The 21,278-nt window shown below is 40.1% G+C and overlaps 1 protein-coding gene across 4 annotated transcripts in view; it reads right to left on the bottom strand.

Annotated features, from left to right (window-relative positions):
* NRG3 (neuregulin 3) overlaps positions 1-21,278 on the bottom strand; it is an 877,122-nt gene that overhangs the window by 198,788 nt on the left and 657,056 nt on the right. For all 4 annotated transcript variants that reach the window (XM_074958727.1, XM_074958725.1, XM_074958726.1 and 1 more), the window contains exon 3: positions 12,000-12,073. In XM_074958727.1, coding sequence (XP_074814828.1) covers positions 12,000-12,073 — 74 coding nt within the window. The remainder of the gene's footprint in view (positions 1-11,999; positions 12,074-21,278) is intronic.

Below are 21,278 nucleotides of genomic sequence, written 5' to 3'. Positions count from 1 at the left end.
TTTTGCTGAGTTTCTGTAGCCCTCCAGTTAAACCTTTGGTGTTCCAGCTGAGTTACTGAAATTATCTTAGTTGGCCCTTTATTCACTGTGATTGCCATTCTTACTCCTGAGGTGGCAATCTGGTTGGCTGCTGACTCATCCTTTTCCTGGCTTCTCAGTTGGTTCCCATTCTTGATCACCACCAACTGTAACATGGTTATTGGAGGCTTCCAGCACTTACTGTTCAGGGGAGAGAATTTGCAAAAGCTTTGTATGACACCTTTAAGGAAGTCACATTGAAACGCCAGATTTTGACCAGATGTACAAGTAGAACATAGTGCAAGGAATTTCCTGTCACTTGTGCTAAGGCTGGCCAGAATCTTGTTAGGGAATTTGTAGTTCTTGCTTCTGGCTAGCTGCCTAAAGATAGGTAAGGAGAAGCAGTCTGAAGACCAGATCATGCCTCTGGCCCTCCTCCACACTGACCAGAAGAGCTGGCTGGGCATGGAACAGGCAAAATACTCCATCATCTCAAAGGGTGGTGGAGCTACCATTACCATAGATGAAATAGGAGAGGGAACTTTCACTACCCCAAAGAAGAGGAGGAACTGTAGGGGAATGCTTCTTACTGAAGGCAGGGAGAGAAGGGGGAACTCTCCCTCTGCTTTTACCAGAGGAGGAGGAATGGTATTCACCTCCTATTACTTTAAACTCTAGGTACCACTTGTGTGGGTGATGTCTGGAAGTTCCCTGACAGCTCCAGCTACAATGCAGCCAGCAATGTACCAACCACCTGCATGCTGGAGGACAATGATCAATCAGAAACAAACAATTACAAACATGCTTGATGGCAACCTACAATTTGTTAGTGATATGTTTGTTCCATTTCTCTTTTCTGATGTTTCTAGTGGATTACGTGATGAAAGAATCTTAGCCACAATCTGAATCATAAATATATTACAAGCGTTATCATCACTGTTCATATTTGCCTAATTGCTTGCTTCTATGGAGACTCTTTTTCCTCTATTTTGACTTGACCATAGCTACTACATTTTTCTTCATAATTTTCCTCATTTACATATTTAAATCAGTGATTAATCAGCTAATCCACATAAAACCCTGAGGTCTGTACATATTATTAAAGTCTGCAAAGTGCTTTGAAATTGTAAATAGAAAACAGATATCTGCCTTCCATACAAGCTAAGTACATAAATTTAATAAACATATTTTAAGGTGATCCATAGCATGTGAAGTTGAGACACCTGTCCTTAAGTAATTCAAAATATGTGGCTTTGGTGACTGAGTTTGATAGTGTCACAACTGCATACTAGATGGATTGATATTAGCATGGTTCAGAAACAAACAGTGGATCTGTAATGGTACAATTGCCACCACTGCAGTGGGGTATTACCAAACTTTGAATGCTTTGGAATTGTGACAGTCAACGCAATGACTGCTTTGCCCAATAATATTTGATTTCTAAGTCTCAGTAACAAAAGAATTTAAACCACTCTAATTCACTTTAGTTTTCTACTTTGCTTTTTGTCTCTAAAAAAATTAAATGCAATAAATAAAAAAATTTAATAACATTCCATACAAATACAGATAAATACAATGCATAATCCTACAGGATTCATATCCACATACACCCCCCATCTCCAAACATTCAATTTAGGTAACTATAAGTAGCTGAGGAGCTCTCTATAGGGAAAGGTCAATGCCACTAACACTTTCAAATGTTTTTTTTTTCTAGAAACTTGGAGTAGGCAGTGCTGCACTGTTGGCAGCGGTGTCAATATCGGAGTCGAAATCATGTTTATAGCTGACTCATTACAGTTAGAGAAATGCTAACATGTAAGGATTCTCAGGAAGCAGTCTGGTTAGAAGGCCTGATGATCAGTCAAGCTAAAAATAAACTCAGAATGAAGTGTATTTGGAAAACATCCGAAGCACTACAATGCAGTCTTAACCAGAATCAATTATTTTAATGATAAAACCATAGGTCCTGATTCAATGAGGTACTTAAGCACATGCTTATCTTTATGTCCACTTTTAAGGGTGGGCCACCCAAGATAAGAAATGGCCATAACTAAAAAGTGTTGACTAAATGCTTTTCTTCAAACTAATTGGCCAAGGGATTATCCTTTATGTCAGTCTAAAATTCTGCTAATTAGCTTTCTGGTGTCAGCAGAGATCTCTCTATCCCTGAAGCAATGGTCTAAAGAAAAGTACGAATAAGCAACAGTCTAAAGAATGGAGCTCTTATTCCCGGGCTCCCAGATTTTTATTTGTTGGTCAAATTGCCAAACAAGCTTAATAATAATAAATAATCATTAGTATACTTTCACACTCCTACAACAGTTTCCATCTGAAGACCCCAAGGTGCTACAAACATTGATGAATTATGCCTCAAAGTACCTTTCTGAAGTACAGAAGTATTAACATTCCAGTTTTACAGCTGGGGAAACAAAGGAACAAAATCACGTAGGCACCTAACACCCATTGAAATCAATGGATGACAGATACCTAGGTGCTTCTGAAAATCCCAACATATACCTTTAAAATCCCAACAATACCTTTAAAAATCTGGCCCACAAAAATCATGGTCTAATTGAAATCAATGGCAAAACTCCAATTGACTTCAGTAGGATCAGGATTTCCACACGGTCTGTGGTAGACTCAGGAATGGAACCCAGATTTCCTGAATCCCAATACCTCAGTCTCGCATCCCATCTGACTTTTCTGTCTGCTTGACTTCTTACCTTAATCTTTTTATTAATCTCTTCTCTGACTCTATGCAATATACTGGTGGAAGGCATTTACGGTGCTTGATGCTAGTTGTCCTGGTAAAAGTGGATGCTGTGGAGCTTTGACAAGTTCAAAGCAAAGTATAAGGAATTCCTCTTCTCCTTGGTGCTCTTTCTATTTTTTAGTCCTAGCTCTGCTATGCTACCGTTCATTGGCAGAACTTGCACATATCTTCCAACAGAGTGCAGGCTCATCTATAACCAGCATGCATTCTCCCCACAGAACATAAATTATACTGTATAACTCATCACTGATCGGATTCAAGTGATGCCAAACGGCCGATGTGCCATCTATGAAGTGAGCTTATTGATTCCGAAGATACACGGTGCTTGGTCCTGCGTTTCACCACTGAAACCAACTGGAGCAGGATCAAGCCTCTGGTGATAATCTAGCATGATTGAAGTGGAAACAGGACTAGCATGGCCAGAATAAGTTTAGAGAATGCCGTAGTTTGACTTTCAAGGATCAGTCATTTTTGTACTTCCTTATAGGCTACTTCCGTGGGTGGTATTATCACTCTGCCTGTTTGTTAAATATCAGAGCACTTCACCGCCTGTGTGGCACTCTCTATTGCTAGTAATACAAGCCTTCTCATAATCATCCAGAGGCTTGTATTAATTCATTGATAATCATCACCATCCTTCCAGCACAATGCTGTCACTATGCATCAGAATGTGAATTAATTTGGCTTTTTTCTTGCCAGTGTTGCTAGAGGATTTCTGGAAACTTTCAGAAGGATGGACTAAAATTTGAGTCATTAATGGCTGTCTGTTGGCCATTGTTATCCCAACATAACTGCACAAGGTGCCAGACAGAATTATTGTAAATCGATGCTTCCTGAGAAAATAAAGCCATTCCATTCCTTCCATTTACGTAGTGTGCTCAATACTGAGGCCTATTATGAAAGCACATGACAAGAAAGTGAAACATGCTGGCTCTTTCCTGAGCCATTTTAATGCAATGCCTGTGAAGACAGAGCAGTGACTCAGTACACAGACTAGTTCTGTCAATAGTATCATTGTTATTGCAGCTAACTGTATGCCCCGAAACGTCAAGCACTATCACCACCAAAGTTCGTCCTCTGAATTTCCTTCTTGGATTTTTCCAAGAGACTCCACCCAAATCTTATGGTAGAAAAATAGCATCTGTTCTCTACAGGTGAATTTGCAGATTCAGATTTGTCCCTGATTCCTTGTCAGTATGGTCAAATACAATTCAAAACCAAAACAAGACCCTAAATCTGCCACCAGTCCTGATGGATGAGAGACCACCGCTACTGTGAGATCCAGCACCTATTTATTGACAACTGACCACTGGGTCACTAAGACTCTATTGGGTTAGTACTGGCATAGCTTTTAGAATGTAACTGGAATAGAAAGAAGACAACATACTCTGTTTAATATCTAAATTCAATGGGCAGCATTCCAATATCTGGTATCAGTTAGAAATAAGGGAGACTCGTAGGTTTTCTTCCAGGTATTCACGCTCTCGCTGGCTAAGATGCCATAATATCACGACACCTTTGTGAAATCAATGCCATCTTAATCAATACTGAAGCCTTTACTCTCTCAAGAGACTTGTATAAATCACAGAGATAAAGAAAAATGGCATCACCATTCAGGCAGCTGAGTGGCTAATCTATAGATTAAGAAAGAAACTGATGTAACAAATGTGGATAACACTCTTCAGCTTAATCACTTTGGACAATGTGCTTTTTGCAATATCCCAAAAACCATCTCCAGTTGACCCATTTTGCTCATCTGTTTCCCTGAGCATCAAGAATTATGGCTGCTGCAGTGCTGAACTTTCCTGCTTTGAGGCCTGTAAATGTGATCTGTCATGTTACAGAAACAATTTCACCTTGTCCAGTCAAGCAGAATCAGAGAAGAATTTACTAGGAAGGGACTAGGAGAGTGACATTGATAGTAAGATACCATGTTATACATGCATGTATGATTAGAAGTTAGAGTAGTTACCTCCAGAGAGGACCACCATACAAAAATAACCGGTTCCCAAATTTCACAGAAGTTATGCTTCCAGCTGTGATTTATATTCACTATCTTTCTCAGAAACAAAAAACTTGGAGCGGGCAAAAACAGAATCAGAAAAATTGTGAATTTGTTTTCAAAATTTCATGGAGAAAAAGTAGCGTTACAAAACCTCAGTACTTCTAAAGGTCTTTCTATTTACCAAAACACTGTATTGAACTGCCTCTTTATTCACACTGAAATCAACAGGAGTACTCGTGGGAGTAAATGCTCACCAGTGTGAGTAAGTGTTTCACAACTGGCTACCTTATGTAATATTGCACTATCTATTTATTCACAGCCATCTGTTGTGATCATTGTATAATGAACAGTAGACATGTCTCTCTGCAGCCACACGGGGGGAAAAATCCTTTAAATGAAGGCGCACAACAAGGAAAGCAATATAAAGTTCCAGAGATTCTTTATGTAGGTGCAGGTCCCAAATCCCTTTACAAGCTGCCAACAAACAGAAAGTAGTTTGGTCTGAAAGCCCATATCTTTCCTTACAGATGATTTTTTCCCGGCCTTCTATTGTCTATGGCTTATAAGAAGATTTATTGATTAAAGTTTCTCTTCACTTGCTGGCTGGAATTTGTACAGTTTGATTTCTCCATTCTGCTTGCTTGTGGGGATTTATATACCACTAAAAGTCTCAAAGCTCCTTACCTCCATTGCTGTCCTTGCTCAGACTGGCCTCTCTCTGGAATAATCAGTTTTAAAAAGGAAAGCTGAGGAAGCAGATTTCTCTCTGCTCCCCAAAAGTATCTTCTTTCTCCCAAGTCTTCTCTCTCCATGGTCTTCCACTGACATGCAGTCTTCATTAGCTGCAAGCCTGACAGAATGCGGGTGGGGATGCACACACAGAGAGAGAGAGAGACTGGACAAACCACTCCTTTTACTTATATATGACTCCCTCATAGTGAAAAGAAACTAGAAAACAACTCTTGGGGTTCCAAGCTTCACACTATCCAATCTTCCAGGATAGAGGTGAAGATGGAAAAAGGGGAAAAAATCCTTTCCAAGTTTTTAAACGATTTGGAGTCAAATTACAATCTAGTGTGATCTGGTGACAGTTTGCGGAGGTTGCCAACTTTCTAATCGCACAAAACCAAACACCCTTGCCCTGCCCCTTCTCCAAGGCCCCACCCTTTTTCAGATGCCCCAGCCCCTCCACAACCCCTGTCTGTTGCTCCCTCTCCCCCACCCTCACTCACTCACTCATTTTCACCAGGCTGGGGTAGGGGTGCAAGACAGAGTGAGGGCTCTGGCCAGGGGTGCAGGCTCCAGGATGGGGCCAGAAATAAGGATTCCAGGGTGTGGGAGGGGGCTCTGGGTTGGGTCAGGAGGTGGGGGTGCAGGCTCTGGGGTGGAGCAAGGGATGAGAGGTTTGGGGTGCAGGAGGGGCTCCAGGCTGGGGGGTGGAGTATGGGAGGGGGCTCTGGACTGAGGCAGGCGGTTGGGGTGCAGGTGTGTTTGCAGGGTTTGGGCTCTGGGAGGGAGTTTGGGTGTGGGAGGGGACTCAGGGCTGGGGCAGGGGGTTGGGGTATGGGAGGGGGTGCAGGGAGCAGGTTCTGGGTGGCAGTTACCTTAGAGGGCTCCCCAGAAGCAGTGAAGTATCTCTCTGGCTCCTAGGCGGAGGGGTGGCCAGGCGGCTCTACATGGTGCCTGTTGCCTCTGCCCACGAGCGCCATTAGATGTGGTTCCTGGCCAACTGGAGCTGCGGAGCCGGTGCATGGGGCAGGGGTAGTGCACAGAGCCCTCCAGCCATCCCTCTGCCTAGGAGCCAGAGGGACATGTCGCTGCTTCTGGGAGCCACGTGGAGCCAGGTAGGGAGAATGCCAGGCCTGCCAACTGGACTTTTAATGGCCTGGTCAGCAGCGCTGACCAGAGCCACTAGGGTCTCTTTTCAACTGGACGTTCTGGTCGAAAACCAGACACCTGGCAACTCTAAGTGTGCACTGGTTTCAATCTGGATTGGGTCATCAGAATAACTATCTACACATACTGTAATGTGCTCTTGTGATTATAGTAGAATTTCATAGACTGGATATAGCTTTCTTGAAGCTAATCACTGAATGTGTGATTTAAAAACTACCATCACCACCACAACTGGGTCTTTTGAAGGAAGGAGAGAGAATTATAGCAATGCCTTTTGCCTTACTGCTGACTTTTCAAAATGTTTTGTTATAGTCACACATTTTGCTCAGATTAGCCAATTAATTTAGATTCTGCTAGTACTTGTAGATGCAAAATGTGGGGAAGAGCTTAAGGAGGCTTCCCCTTCACTTCCGTGGTCTGTATAAAGGCCTGCAAAATTGCAACCTGCAGTCTATACTAGCTCCTTCCCTAGTCCCCCAGTGGTGCAGGACACCTCAGTGAGTGCAGGGGTGAAGCAGGACCCTGGCACACCCCATACACCATGAGCCAAACTGGCCAGCTACATGGTGGGGAAGTAAGCTGCACTTCACAATTGGGTGTTGTAGCAGGCGCACATGCACTCCACACCTAGAAGCTCCAAGAGTCATTCTGCCCACTTTCCTCAGGGTTAGTGTAACTCTTTGCTAAGGGATATGCCTAAATGCACAATCTAGCCGCTAATGTGTAAGAACTTTTAGATAAAATCCAACATACTTGATTCAAATCCATATTTTTATTCAGTCTCATACATATTCCATGCAGCAACACTGTGAAAAACATTTGTTACAAATCTAAAACTTGTGCCAGAGCTACTGCAAGATTTGCTGGCATTTTCTATCCTTTCCTGTGAACCTGGCATGATTTATAGTTTCAGGTTTTCAGCTGAGCTTGATGGTTTGTTCAAACCTGAAACTCAAAATGAAGAGCAGATGTAAATCCCTGTGATCCAAAACCAAGGGAAATGTTTGGCACAAAAATGAAGCCTCTGTCTCTCCATCCATGGTTTGGGAACTTGATGATGAAAATGAAAGAAAAAACCTGCTGTTATCCATAAAAGCAATACAAGAGGCTTGATCTTAATGGTATTTGGAAACTGTTCTCTCGCTAGCTTTTTCACTTTCAGATTTGAGAAGCATGTTCGTCGTTTACATTTTTTACCCTGCACATTAGTTTGGAGCACATCACCATAACCTTGTTTTGTGCTTGATGATGCTGATAGAAAAATCACTAAATGATACCTATAATGCACTGTCAGCTATGCTGTATTCAGTGTTATATTAGAGCTAGGTGTTTTTAGATACCCTGTTAGGGTCTCAATTAGCTTACCTCCAAAACTGGTTTCAGAGTAGCAGCCATGTTAGTCTGTATCCGCAAAAAGAAAAGGAGGACTTGTGGCACTTTAGAGACTAACAAATTTGAGCATAAGCTTTTGTGAGCTACAGCTCACTTCATCGGATGCATTCAGTGGAAAATACAGTGGGGAGATTTATATACACAGAGAACATGAAACAATGGGTGTTACCATATACACTGTAAGGAGAGTGATCAGGTACAGTGAGTTATTACCAGCAGGAGAGCGGGGAGGAGAAAAACATTTTGTAGTGATAATCAGGGTGGGCCATTTCCAGCAGTTGACAAGAACGTCTGAGGAACAGTAAACAATAAACATGGGGAAATAGTTTTATTTGGTGTAATGACACATCCACTCCCAGTCTTTATTCAAGCCTAAGTTAATTGTATCCAGTTTGCAAATTAATTCCAATTCAGCAGTCTCTCATTGGAGTCTGTTTCGGAAGTTTTTTTGTTGAAGAATTGTCACTTTTAGGTCTGTAATCGAGTGACCAAAGAGATTGAAGTGTTCTCCGAATGGTTTTTGAATGTTATAATTCTTGACGTCTGATTTGTGTCCATTTATTCTTTTACGTAGAGACTGTCCAGTTTGGCCAATGTACATGGCAGAGGGGCATTGCTGGCACATGATGGCATATATCACATTGGTAGATGTGCAAGTGAACGAGCCTCTGATAGTGTGGCTGATGTGATTAGGCCCTATGATGGTAAAACTGTAAAATTATAAGGTCCAAATATTTTTGTATTTTAATTTCTTTTTAAAGCAATTGAGGAACAATTTGGCTACCTGAGCTGAAAGACTATTGATTCTGAATTCCTCTCTTCTCTCCTGAGAAGGCAGTGTAGTTATGATTTCCCCTTTCCTTTCTTGGGCCTTGGCTTTTCAATATGTTCTGTCATATCCTGGTTATAGTGTTTCAACACACAGCTGGCACATCATATTAAATGCTTGTTCTCATGGTAATACAGTTCTGGAGCCTTACAATTCCACCTCTTTAGCAGCAAAACTCTTGTTTTGCAAAATAAAGTCTACAGAATTCCTGTCTAAAAAGAGTCTCCTTTCCTACCAGGAAGGTGAAATTGTAAAGCTCCAGGACTGCCTCAGTGTGAAAGCACCTCGGCCCAGATTTTTAAAAGTATGTAAGTATTGCTGTGTTCTGTTGACAGAATTTAGGCTCCAAAGTGGCTAAATCTTTTTTGAAAATGAGATTTAGGTTCCAAAATCAGTTAGGCATTGCGACACTGAGCACAGGAATGGCTAAATACCTTTAAAATCTGGGCCTTTGTCTTGTCTTTTACTACATGCATCCTGGGAATGTTATCATGAGGAGCAAGAAAATGCGTCCCCCACTTCCCATTTGGATTTCCTCTCTTTCCACCCCCACCCTTAAAAATAAAAGCAAAACAAAATAAATACCCACAACTTCCTCATTGTCTTGTGATGCAATACCTTTAAAAATGGAGGAGGAAGGGGAACACTGTCTTTATATGGAGTTTTACATGGAACCCGATGACGAGAACAGGGGACAATACTTATAAGTCTACATGGAGAACTGGCAATCCAATGCTCAATGTTGTACTTCCCATGTGATGTGCCTTTTCTTGTCTGTTGTCAAATTCAGTAAAATCTCTAAAGTGATTCTACTTCTTTTTTTCCACATACCTGATCAGGATTTCTTTTTTAATACACACAATTTGCTCCTGGGGCCCTCTCATCGCTTTGCAAGGCTGATTTGTGGTGTCTGTCATGTACCTTAGGAGCACACTGTTTATATAACCCTACAACTTATTGCTAACAGAAATGTCAAGCCCACTTGCCCCACATCCACAAATCTAATCTTGTCCTGTCATTTCAAGGACTCCACCTGATCTTTTTGGGTCAATGCAGCTCCTACTTCTAATCCTACTGGCCTCTGGGACACAAACATTTGATAACACATGTTTTATGGTTAACCCGTTTCACCTCAGTGACCCTTGAGACTTTTACTTTATGATATTATGTGTGGTGTGGCATTAGTCTTGAAAATGACATTGATATGGCCAAAGAAAATGACAAACTCCAGATAAAATTTGCATACAGCTGCTCTGAGGGCTCATTTTGTGGACAGTAAGGCTCTGATCCTATAAACAGATGGCATTTTTTCTATAATGTAATTACCACGGAAGTGATTAAAACCCTTCCCTTCAGAGATGGGCCCAAGCCACAAAATTCAGCTCTGGATGCTATGGCAATTCATATCAGATGAGGATCTAGCTGCTTGCTTGTAAGTCAACACAGTAGTAGATTTCTAAACACAACCCATACTGAGCAAAATTAAATTATCCTTTATGATCAAGAAGAATCACAAGAAGATTTCAGCAGAGATTTAAAACACAGGATAGGCTCTGCTGGCTGCATAATTATTTTTAGTCAGTACCAACATAAGCCAACTGGAGTAACAGTTGCTCCCATGTTAATGGAAATAAGTATGAACAATCAACACAATGTCAAAAATCAACAGGAAAACATGCTTAAAGATCTGAGGAAACATTACACACATTCAAAATATAAATTCTGTGTGGTGTTTGGCCTAACTGCACCTTTATGAGAGTCTTTCCATTTACTTCATGGGGTTTGAATCATGTCTTGACAGGATTTCATTGCAATATCTCACCTCTAGCCCAGAAATACTAGACTACAGTCTTCTGATAGAACCAAGTCAAATAAGCATCACATCATCTTAATGTTAATAATTGATTTTTCTGCCCCTTGCTTTTAAAATCCATTGAACCTGCCTGCCTGACAGCTAGTGACCCTAATGCACACAACTTAGTGGGCTAGAATCAGACTATTCATTGTAGACTATATTACTACAATTAAAGGGCAGGCTAAAAGAAAAGCTAGACCAAACACAAAGCAATCTATAATGTGAGTGAGCCAGACATACAATACTGCAGAGCAACAGGTATCTCTGGCAGCAGTCATCCAAATAGCCTTTTCGACACCTAGCAAAGGAAGAAAACAACAAAAATAACCAGCAACCATGAAAATAGAAAGAAATAAGCATCATTTAAAAAAAATCACTCTGGAAATATATTACTTTTTCAAGGTACAAGAAAGTAATAAGGGATTGGACATGACCCTTTGTTTTATGCCTTTTTTATTTTTCTTAAAGAAAAAGCAGCTAAGAAAATTAAATGAATACTTTGGTGCTATTTGTTAAATGGGATCCCTTTTTAGGAAATATGCCTTGTTCTGCTAAGATATTTTACATACATTCTTATTCAAACAGAATGAAAATCAGTAACAAAACAAAAAAATGAACTTGTGCCCGTATGGTGCTTTTACATACAAGAGGAGGTGTAATATAGTGCTACATTCTGTCCATTTTGCTCATGGGAAGTAGAGCCTTACCCCACAAGTAAAGTAGAACTTCATGTGAGCCTGGGGACACATTCTTGTCCAGAATGTTTAAAAGAAATAAAGAGACCATATTTTCGCTAAATGTTTAATGTTGCACTTTAAGGAACATAAAATTTTGTACTTTTCAGTTCATTTTTTTTGTTCCTTTGGAATCATATTGTTTTACTAGTAGCACAAAGCAAAAGAGTACAGAAAATAAAGATTAGGATCCTTAGCTGGTTAATATAGACACAATTCCATCAAAATCAATGGAACTATTCCGATTTTGATCCAATATGTTTTATTGCTATAGATCCCCCTTTTCTTTTTAAAATCGCTTATAGGGGTATGTACTTTTTTCCAGCAAAAATTACCTGATCAACAAGATTTATAAGTCTTATACTAAAGGGATACCATTCTTTAAAAGCAAGTGAAATTGGCCATAATAGAATTCCAACAATAGGCAAAGGGTCATCTCTTATGGCAAGAGTTGCCTCCAGCATGTGATCAAGATAGTAGAAAAATATTTGACATACTTGGATCTGACAAGATTGAGTCGGTTTTCGGCAAAAATTGGTCACAGCGGACTCCTTGGTAGCCCTCTTTGCATCTGAGAAAAAGGGGATAAATGACAAACATATGCATGTGGAAGTAAAAAGTGAATTTCAAAACATCACATTAACTGGAAACATTGTTGGCAATGCTGCAAAGGACTTACATGTCTCTAATAATTTGAGCCATTACAGAAGCAGCTTATTGCTGTAAGTAAATCGGGTGATATAAAATAGTCCCCGTTTCAAGAAAGCTTCCTCTGAATAGTTCTTGACCATTTTATATCAAAAGAAACTGTTTAAATGTGATTTTCTTAACTTCAGTAAAAAAGCAATTATATGTAATAAAATAAATTATCATTACATTTTGTTACAGGTTTATAGAGCCTCGGTCCTGTACCAGATGGCACATTTACAACTTCTCAGTCTTTAGTTATCCTAATAAAGAGTGAATATTTATCTTGCCATTAATTTTAAGGTCCTTTCTTGCCATGCCTAAAGGGTAGCATGTCTTTGGGCAATATTTATCTCTCACCAATCTGGCACACGTAAACCAAAATGTCCGCTGCCTCCACACACTTATTTATTTTATAGTCAGATTCTAATACTGTTATTCAGACGGAATAAGTCCTTACTCCACATTAATCCCATTGACTTCAGTGTGACTATTTGTGGAATAGGTTACTATTCAATTTGAATAAGGGTATCAGAATCCTGCTATGGCTAGTGTTATGCAGGAAGTCAGACTAGACAATCACAATGATCCCTTTTGACTTCAAAATCTAAGAATCTATTAATTGTGTTAACGATCTGGATTCTTCTCAACTGTGTTCAAACATGCTAAAATTTTGTAAGGTAGAATGCTATTGCTGAGTCACAAATAATTGAATAATGACCACTGTTCCTAAGAACAGAAGAGAGAGGACTCAGAGTATTTTGTTTTTCACCTCCAACCCTGAGGGACCAAAAAGTGACTCATGTAAGAGAACAACAGGCTAACACCTTTACAAACACTGCACTCTTGAACTTGTTTATTTGGCATGTCTCCTATCCAAGTACCAAAATAACCCACAGAAGGGGTGCTGGTTTTCTACTGGTGGCAACATGTTCTATTAGCCTTTTGAAAATCATTTTTATTTGCCACTCTGACTGTCATTCTATGATAGTAAATGTAGTCATGTTACATAGCAAAAATACACATTTTATTAAATTGAAAATCTGTTCTCTGAAAGTTGCAAAATTATATTTAGCATGGCCATATTCTCCAAATACTCACCTCACTAGCTAGGGTGAGTCTTTGTTGAGGCCCAAAGCAATGGAGATGCAACTGCTCCCAGTGGGACAGAGAGGGAAATCTCAGCCAGGAGCAGCTGGAGCAAACACTGTATATACTCCATCCACTGATTCCTCCTCCCTGTCCCCTCCTGATGGCCTTCAGTCTGTGGGGGTGTAAGAAAGAGGGGAAGGTGTTCCTTCTTTCTTTTTTCCTCTTCCCACATCCCCCTTCTTAACCATTCTGTTTGGGAAGTGGGAGAGACTATACCTCACGTTGCATTAGGGCAATGGAGCCTGTCCCACCCCATTCTTGCTGCTGTTGGACAGGGGTTTGAGATGGGCCAGATGATTGGCTCTTGCCAGAGCAGGAGGGTAGTGGTTGGCTATTGCTTGGTGTTGAAGCAGATAGCCATTTTGGGGTCTCTGTTCCAGGACTATCCTTTCCCAGTCTTATCACGTATACTGGACATCCTGTGATTCTGGGTGGCTAGGCTGATCGCCAATCTTTCATTTGTGGTCTGGAAAGGATTTTTTCAATATGGCAAAATTGGCAATCAATCAATTTTTTCTTTCACTTTCCATCCCAGAGGTCTGGTTTGGGGGTTTTATATACATTAGCTGGAACTTTGGGTGGCTACCATTATAGTTGGTGGGTTAGAAAAGAGTCCAATGGGCTTCTTGGGCACAATGGGACAGAGAGGGAAAACTCAGCCAGAAGCAGCTGGAGCAAACACTGTATATACTCCATCCACTGATTCCTCCTCCCTGTGAGGAGGAACAACATTGTGGTGAGCACAACATTGTGGTGAGGTGGTGTTTCATGCAGCATGTGGCTCACCTCATCTCATGTGTCTTACCTCCTGCATATTGGAGAGGAAGGGTTGGGAGCCTGGCTAGACCTGAGGGTGTTGAGAGGGGGCATTGCCCTCATACCATTTTCAGGTTGGTAGAATCCAGGGCCATTGGTGCCCAATTGAAGTCCACACTGGAACAGCAATGCTTGGTAGTTTGAGAAGGTGGTGGTGGGGGCTCCCCATTGGATAATTGCTTTAATAAAGGTGCAGCCTCCACATATAATGATTCTATAGTGCACATTTCTCATTGTTTCTGTGTCAGGATTAATATGCAACTCCATTGGGCTCTGAGGAACAGAGAAGTGCAACGCTCTTAACTTGATTGAATTTACAGGGACTAGCCATTTCATTTTCACTTTCCTGTGATATAACATATCAAATTATTCATGTATTTTCAATACTTTCTTAATTTAAAAAAATATTGTTCATAGGCATATCACAGTGAGAATATATTGGTTTATTTAACACACACAAAAATAGCCTTACAGAAAGTAAACAATATTTAAGAAGGAATTATTAGCTGTAGCTTATGTCTTACAAATTATTTAAAATGCTTAATTTAAGATTTGTCATGTTGCAAACTGCAATGAGATCTGATCTACAATGAATACTACACCAATCTTGAAACCTTTGCAGTCATGTCTCGTGGGATGGCAGAAAAAGTAGTAAGCATTTGCGGACACACTTTATACTCTCATTTGACAGTTAGAGTAGTAAAAGATAACGAAACTTGATGATGTTGTGGCACTCTAATCCGTGCTAAAACAGCCACTGTGCTTCTAAACTGGTAGCTGTGCCCATCATCTTTGCTATGCCTGCATATAACACTCTTAATTGGCAGTATGCCTTTAAGAAAGTGATAAATGAAAGGTTCCATTTAAAAATCACACACATATCACATTAATAAGTTCAAATAAATCTAAATGAGCTGGCTGAATATTGCCAGCAAGCTGTGGAAATGATCAAAATTATATTTATGTCTGTATTTGAAAGCCATGATTAAGGAGAGAAATCTTGAAAATACTTAGATGAAATAGACTGTTCCAATGGTGACTATTTTATTATGTAACAAGCAAGGGTTTGTTAAGCATGCCTTTATAAAAAAAATGGAGGCGGCAGAAGAAATTGATTACACAGACCTAAAAGTACAGATCTGTATGTAAGACTCAGGTCAGCAGAGCAGTTAGAACATATGCTAAACTCCATCCCTATTCAGCAAATCACTTAATGTATAGTCTAAGGAGCTTTGCTGTATATGAATGGACTTGAGCAAATGCTTAAGTGCTTTGGTGAATTAGGGCCTTACTAAACAACACCTAGTTCAGTTTTCATCTTGTGTTCCCTGAAGTAAACTAAGGAAATGAATTTATCTATTTTTGCATTCTGGATTTCATCCAAAGTAATTGTGTATGCCTAGAAATTAGAAGAAAACAAAAACAAAAATTGAAAATAGAATGACTTACATTCAGAATACTATGAAAAAAGAACAACAAGTAAAACTATCTGGCAAAGTATTGAAAATCTTGCAAATAATACCCCCAGTCCCTCTCCCTTCTTCTTTTAAAATAAGCATAATTTTGTTTAATTCAGGCAAGATTCAGCAGGTTAGCTGTTGCACCCTTCTTTTGGCAGTTTTCTTTCTCTACGATCATGTCCTCCAGGTCCTACATTATATTGTTATGGAGGTCACCCAAGATATTCACTGTGTGAAAATACAAGCGCGCTAAAAGGTTGTCAAAGTTTCTATTGCTAATCCTTTACAGCTAAAATATATTTCCCACTATGGTATGAGTATCAGTTGTTTTCCTCTGTATTCTCCCTGTACATACTCACCCACATATGCATAAATGTTATAGGACAAAAGAGATACTCATGCTTATTCTCCTGTTTGGGCTACCTTCCCCATTTAATCGATTATTAAGATTAATATTAAATGATACTGAAATATATATGTCACTCAATGTTTAGCACAGGAATTTGTTATAGATATTTCTCAAATATGTTACTCCCTCTACTATTATTGGCTGAGAGGGCTTCATTTACTAAAATAATTCTAGTTATTTCTTAGTAATGGTGCAATATGCAAATCCCTGAATTCCGAATGATAGCCATTATTAGACAAAGTGAAAGTATATTCTGAAAATCCTACCCTTTAATCAGCTACTGCCCTCAGAAATCCCCATCTCTATGACCACAAGAAACATGTCTGTGTTAAACTGATTTCTGACCTTATCCCCCACCTAACCCAGGCACTGGAAACAATGTAATTTAAAAAGAAGAATTACCCTGTGTGGAGGTAAGATGCACACCTAAGCTTTCCTAAAGAAAGGACCTAAAGAATCAAGGAGGAACAGGGAAAGATATTCTGAAGACTGGGTTTGAGAGATGTGGGAAAGGGGTCAGAAGTTGAGGCAGACATATTTATTTTAAGCATAGAAAAGGAGAATTTTGAAAATAGTATTCAGTCAAATCAAAGGAAATTTTAGCAGCCAATCAGAATGTGGAGGACAGAATACACATTTCTGTATAACAATTTAAGCATGCTCCCTGTTAATGAAGTAATAACCATAGCTTGAGCCAAAGACATACATATGAGCATTAATGGGAATCTCTAAGAGGCAGTGCCAAAGGGCTGGACTTTTATAAACCAATGACAAGGTTATTACCTCATTAATTGGAAGCATCCTTATTTAAAAGAGTGAATTAGTAGTACATACTCCTAGTGAAAAGCAAAGGCTGAATATACCCAGGATAGCCAAGCCAGCGTAAGCTTCCTCATACCTTCAAAAGTATCAAAAACAACACACTCAGCAGTAGTCTTAATGAGAAAAAAACCACGTTAGAATTTCTGCTGGATATGGTATATCACATTAATTAATTTCACGACAGCACTTATAGCCATTACATCATGGAAACCTAAACAGTAGTAGTTATAATGGGATACGTATTTATTCGCAAAGCCAAGAATCACAAATCTAGGTGAGGAAATGTCCCGGTCGTCTATAAGATTTGATCAATGTTTTATTCACCACACAGAATATCTCATCTCTGGCTTGAGAGAACATGAATTAAGTAGAATAAATAAGATGTAGTGAACTACAATTCTATGCAGCCATTGGGTTGTGCCAAAGAAATCTACCCTGGGTTAGGACATAAACCAGAAAGCATAGTTTCCTATTTTGCACATAGTCTGAAAGCTAGAATCCCCTGTTGCTACTACTTTAAGAAATGGGGAGAAATCCTGGCCCTGGATTTCACCATTGACTTCAGTGGGGCCAATATTTAAGGGATTAAGAAAGGGAAAGGGTTTCTAAAACAGTTAGGACTGATAGAGTGCTGTAAGAATTTGACTCATTATAACAGATTGCATACCCATATTTTTGGCTGTGGGTGGCTTTTTCTGAGATGATAGCATTGTATCATGAGTGATTTGTATGAGCAATGCTAAGTTATGTCAAAATCTGTGAAGGAGTTAGCACTCATAAAATTAGGTTTACACCCACTACCATCCTTACAGAATTACAACATAAATATACTATTTAAACTCCACATCAGATAATTATTATAGCTGGCTTGCCAGAAATTATAGGGGTCTCATCACAAAGTGTATATCAAGCAGGGTGGATGGAAATGGCATGTTTCCTTTCATGAGACTGCAGAAACATCTCGTCATTGTGATACAGATGCTCACTCAAGTCTCAGAATTAATGAGATTCTTTTATAAAGGGCTCATGTAACCAAATTTAACAAGCAAATTGTTAAAAGAAAAAAGTATTGTTTTTCTTAATTGTGGGAATGAGCGTGGGCATTGGGCTGTGGGAGCTCAGACAGCAGACAGTCTGTTCTCGCTGTGTATGTATGGCAGAAAGCAAAGAGAAATGAAAAGAAGTAGGAGGAAGGGTGACAGCACCAAAAACAATAACAGTTAGGAGAGAGTGCCACCATAGCAATGAAGGATGCTGACCTGGGTTAATCCTCTCTCTTGATCTTAATATCAGACCACAATATATATAATTGAATACAGACATGGAGTAAGTCTTATTCTCTTCCTGAGAGGAAACTTTGGGCTTTAACGAGCAGTTACAAAAAAACCCATCAGTTTTCAAATAAGGCTGCTGTTGCAGTTGGGCCAGGTCTGCGGCATTACTGTCCATCCTCCCTAGCTGGAACCATATTTGTAAATGTGTTTCTTGCTAGCATGGAGACATCACGCTTCCCTGGCCAGTGTAGGTACGGCTGAACTCTTTTATAAATCAGCTTATAACGTGCTATAGCTAAGTGAGACATAGCATTTAATTCACTGTGTACAGCTAAATCAAGGTTGCAGGCAACCAGTTGTGATACATTCTGTGAGACAGGGATGAATGGCAAAGTTACCAACATCCCCCACTCCATCACAGGGACACAGAGCCAGCTAGGGTCAGAAAAATGAGCAGGGCTTGGCAGAGAGGGGCAGGGCTCAGAGTTCCCAAGAGATACGCTGATTTAATGCACCATCTGAGCAGGTTCCAAAGGCCTCAGACAAAAACTAAAGCTGTTCTTTACAGTAGCAATACTGCCCTTTTCCAGCAGCGATTAACTCCCTTGTGATACTATTCCTACAGATGTCAGCTGTGCAAACTGTAGAGTCTTCACCAAAGGGGCGAATCAAGACTCTAGTTGATTGCACAATCTCAGGAATCAGTTTGTCATAGTTAGATCCTTTCTACACTTGCCAGAGGAACCATGGACCAGATTAACCTGTATGACTCAGCTGCTTTCTACCACGCCAACGATGCAAAATAGCCATACACTCCGGCTAAACAGTCAGTTAAACTGAATGTATGGAGCTCCGATGTCACTAGAACAGCACAAAGAAGCCAGAGTGCACCAGTGAATCTGGGCCCAGGATAAGACCTTGGTCACAAGACCCACATTTTAACATGACTTAGCATCAAGAAAAACAAGGAACAAAAAAAGAAGCCCACATACCAACGGGGTAAATAACTACAACAAATAGAACTGCTGTCGGCTGGCTTCTTAAGTAGCAGAATATGCTAGTCACAGGGTCTCAACAAATTTGGTGGATTTGTTACTTTACTAACACTAAAGAGTGTCTTTCTTCACATAACTAATTTTCAGAAACATAGTCTGCCATGATTCATATGCAGTACTCAAAAATTTATTGAATCAGTTCAATGAACCAAATTACAACAGGAAAAAACCTGCCATAGGCAATAGCATTTTGTTTGTTTAGAACTTTTACCTCTTCTAGTGTTTCTGATTATTGACAAAATAAACTCTCTTGAAGCTTTCCTCAGAGTCAATCCCTTCCACCAGTGCCTCATTGTGGATGGTCCAGGGAATTCCCCACCACACAGTCTGTAGGTTAAACACGTTTGTTTTTTTATGAATGTCAATCTCTTGGCATTGCTGGCAGACAAACAAATTCTAAAGTTAGTTACTATAGTCTCGGTGGTGCACACAGAAAAATCACAGATGAACATGACACATTTGAAAAAAACAGAAGAGTTCTGTAGGGAGACTGATGAAGAGACAATACTTTGGGAGCACCAGCCCTTCCTGACTTTATGGTGGATGTTATTCAGCAGGTGACCAAGATAGGCAGGCTGCTTTGCATCCGCCAACATGAAAGGGAAGCCCATTTTTCCTACAGCTACTCCAGTGGCAGGAACAGGAATTGATACACTGCCTCTACACCACTGGAAAGTCTCGGTGATGAGCCTCTTGTGGCCAGATACCTCACCTGTAGGGCTACCCTGCATTGTAACTGCAGTACAAAATGGCCACATCATGGTGCAAACTATAACCCTGTATCTGTAGAGAAGAACAGATAAAGTCTGCAAGAAAGAGTTACTTGGTATGGTTTTGTTTGAAGAGACTTCAGTGTTTTAGGGTTTTTCTATACACAGGAAAATTTACCAGCATAACAATAGCAGTATAATTCTACTGCTATAGATATTCTGGTATAACTACCTGTGTAGACACACTGATCCCAGAATAAGAGTGCTCTTCTAGGCCAATACATTTCCTCATGTAGACAAGCCCTTCTCAAGGGAAGCAGAGTGTTATAGTGAACCGAACACTAGCCTGGGATTCAGGATACTATTGCCAGCTCTGCCACTGGCCTGCTGGGTAACCTTAGGCAAGTCATTTCACCGCTCCCTGTCTCAGTTTCCCCATTTGTTTGATACTGACCTCCATTGTAACATGCTTTGAGATCTACTGATGGAATTGTAGTTGCTACTCTACACCAGCCATATGAAAGAAGAAGATGATCTACTAATTAAAAGTGCTACATCAGAGGTAGATATTCTTATTATTTTTGTCTTGTGAATGTGGACACAATGCTGTCCTGCTTGATGTCATTACGTATTTTAAATAAATAGACCTGAAGTGGGGTGTGTTTTCTTATTGCTTGAATTGCTATTGATTTTGGCCCGGGGGAGTGGGGGGGGGGAGAGATATATATTGTGAATTACTTTGCTTGCTGGATTTGAGAATAGAAACATTGCTGACCTTGTTGAAGTTTTGTATGAATGTAGTACATAGTTGCTACATTTGTACCCAAGATGAGAGAGGGGAACACAAAGTCAACAGCCCATTAGAGCTCAGTCAAATTATCTAAATATATAGTTTATTTATAGGATTCCAGTTGCTGTGTTTCTGAAGGGCCTATCTTCCTTCAGGTCTGCCTTTGGCCACTTAGGGCCAGCTCCTCAGCTAGCGTAAGTTAGCATAGCTCCATTGCCATCAGCTGAGCTCCGCTGATTTACGCCAGCTGAGGATCTGGACCCTAGTCTAGCTAACATTTGCACAGGCTAAAATACATTAGTCGATAAGTGCTATGAATATAGTATTTGAGTCTACTATATTTCTAATAATGTCTTTAACATTCCTTTTTTTTCTCTTTGAGTACTGAGAAGGTGTTATTGGAAGATTGCTCATATACTCTGTGTATTCTTTTATGTTTGGGTACCATTTTGTCACCCCTCTGGTTCAAAGTATAATGAGGCTGTTAGAGGAAATAGTGAACTGCAGACTGCAGTGCATCCAGCCTGCGGATGACACACAGCTCTATGTCTCTATTTATTCAGACTCAGACGGTGCGGTTGACTAGCTCTTTCAGGGTCTA

The sequence above is a fragment of the Natator depressus genome, chromosome 7, assembly GCF_965152275.1.
Source record: "Natator depressus isolate rNatDep1 chromosome 7, rNatDep2.hap1, whole genome shotgun sequence".
Classification (NCBI taxonomy): domain Eukaryota; kingdom Metazoa; phylum Chordata; order Testudines; family Cheloniidae; genus Natator; species Natator depressus.
This window is presented reverse-complemented; position numbering and strand designations above follow the sequence as displayed.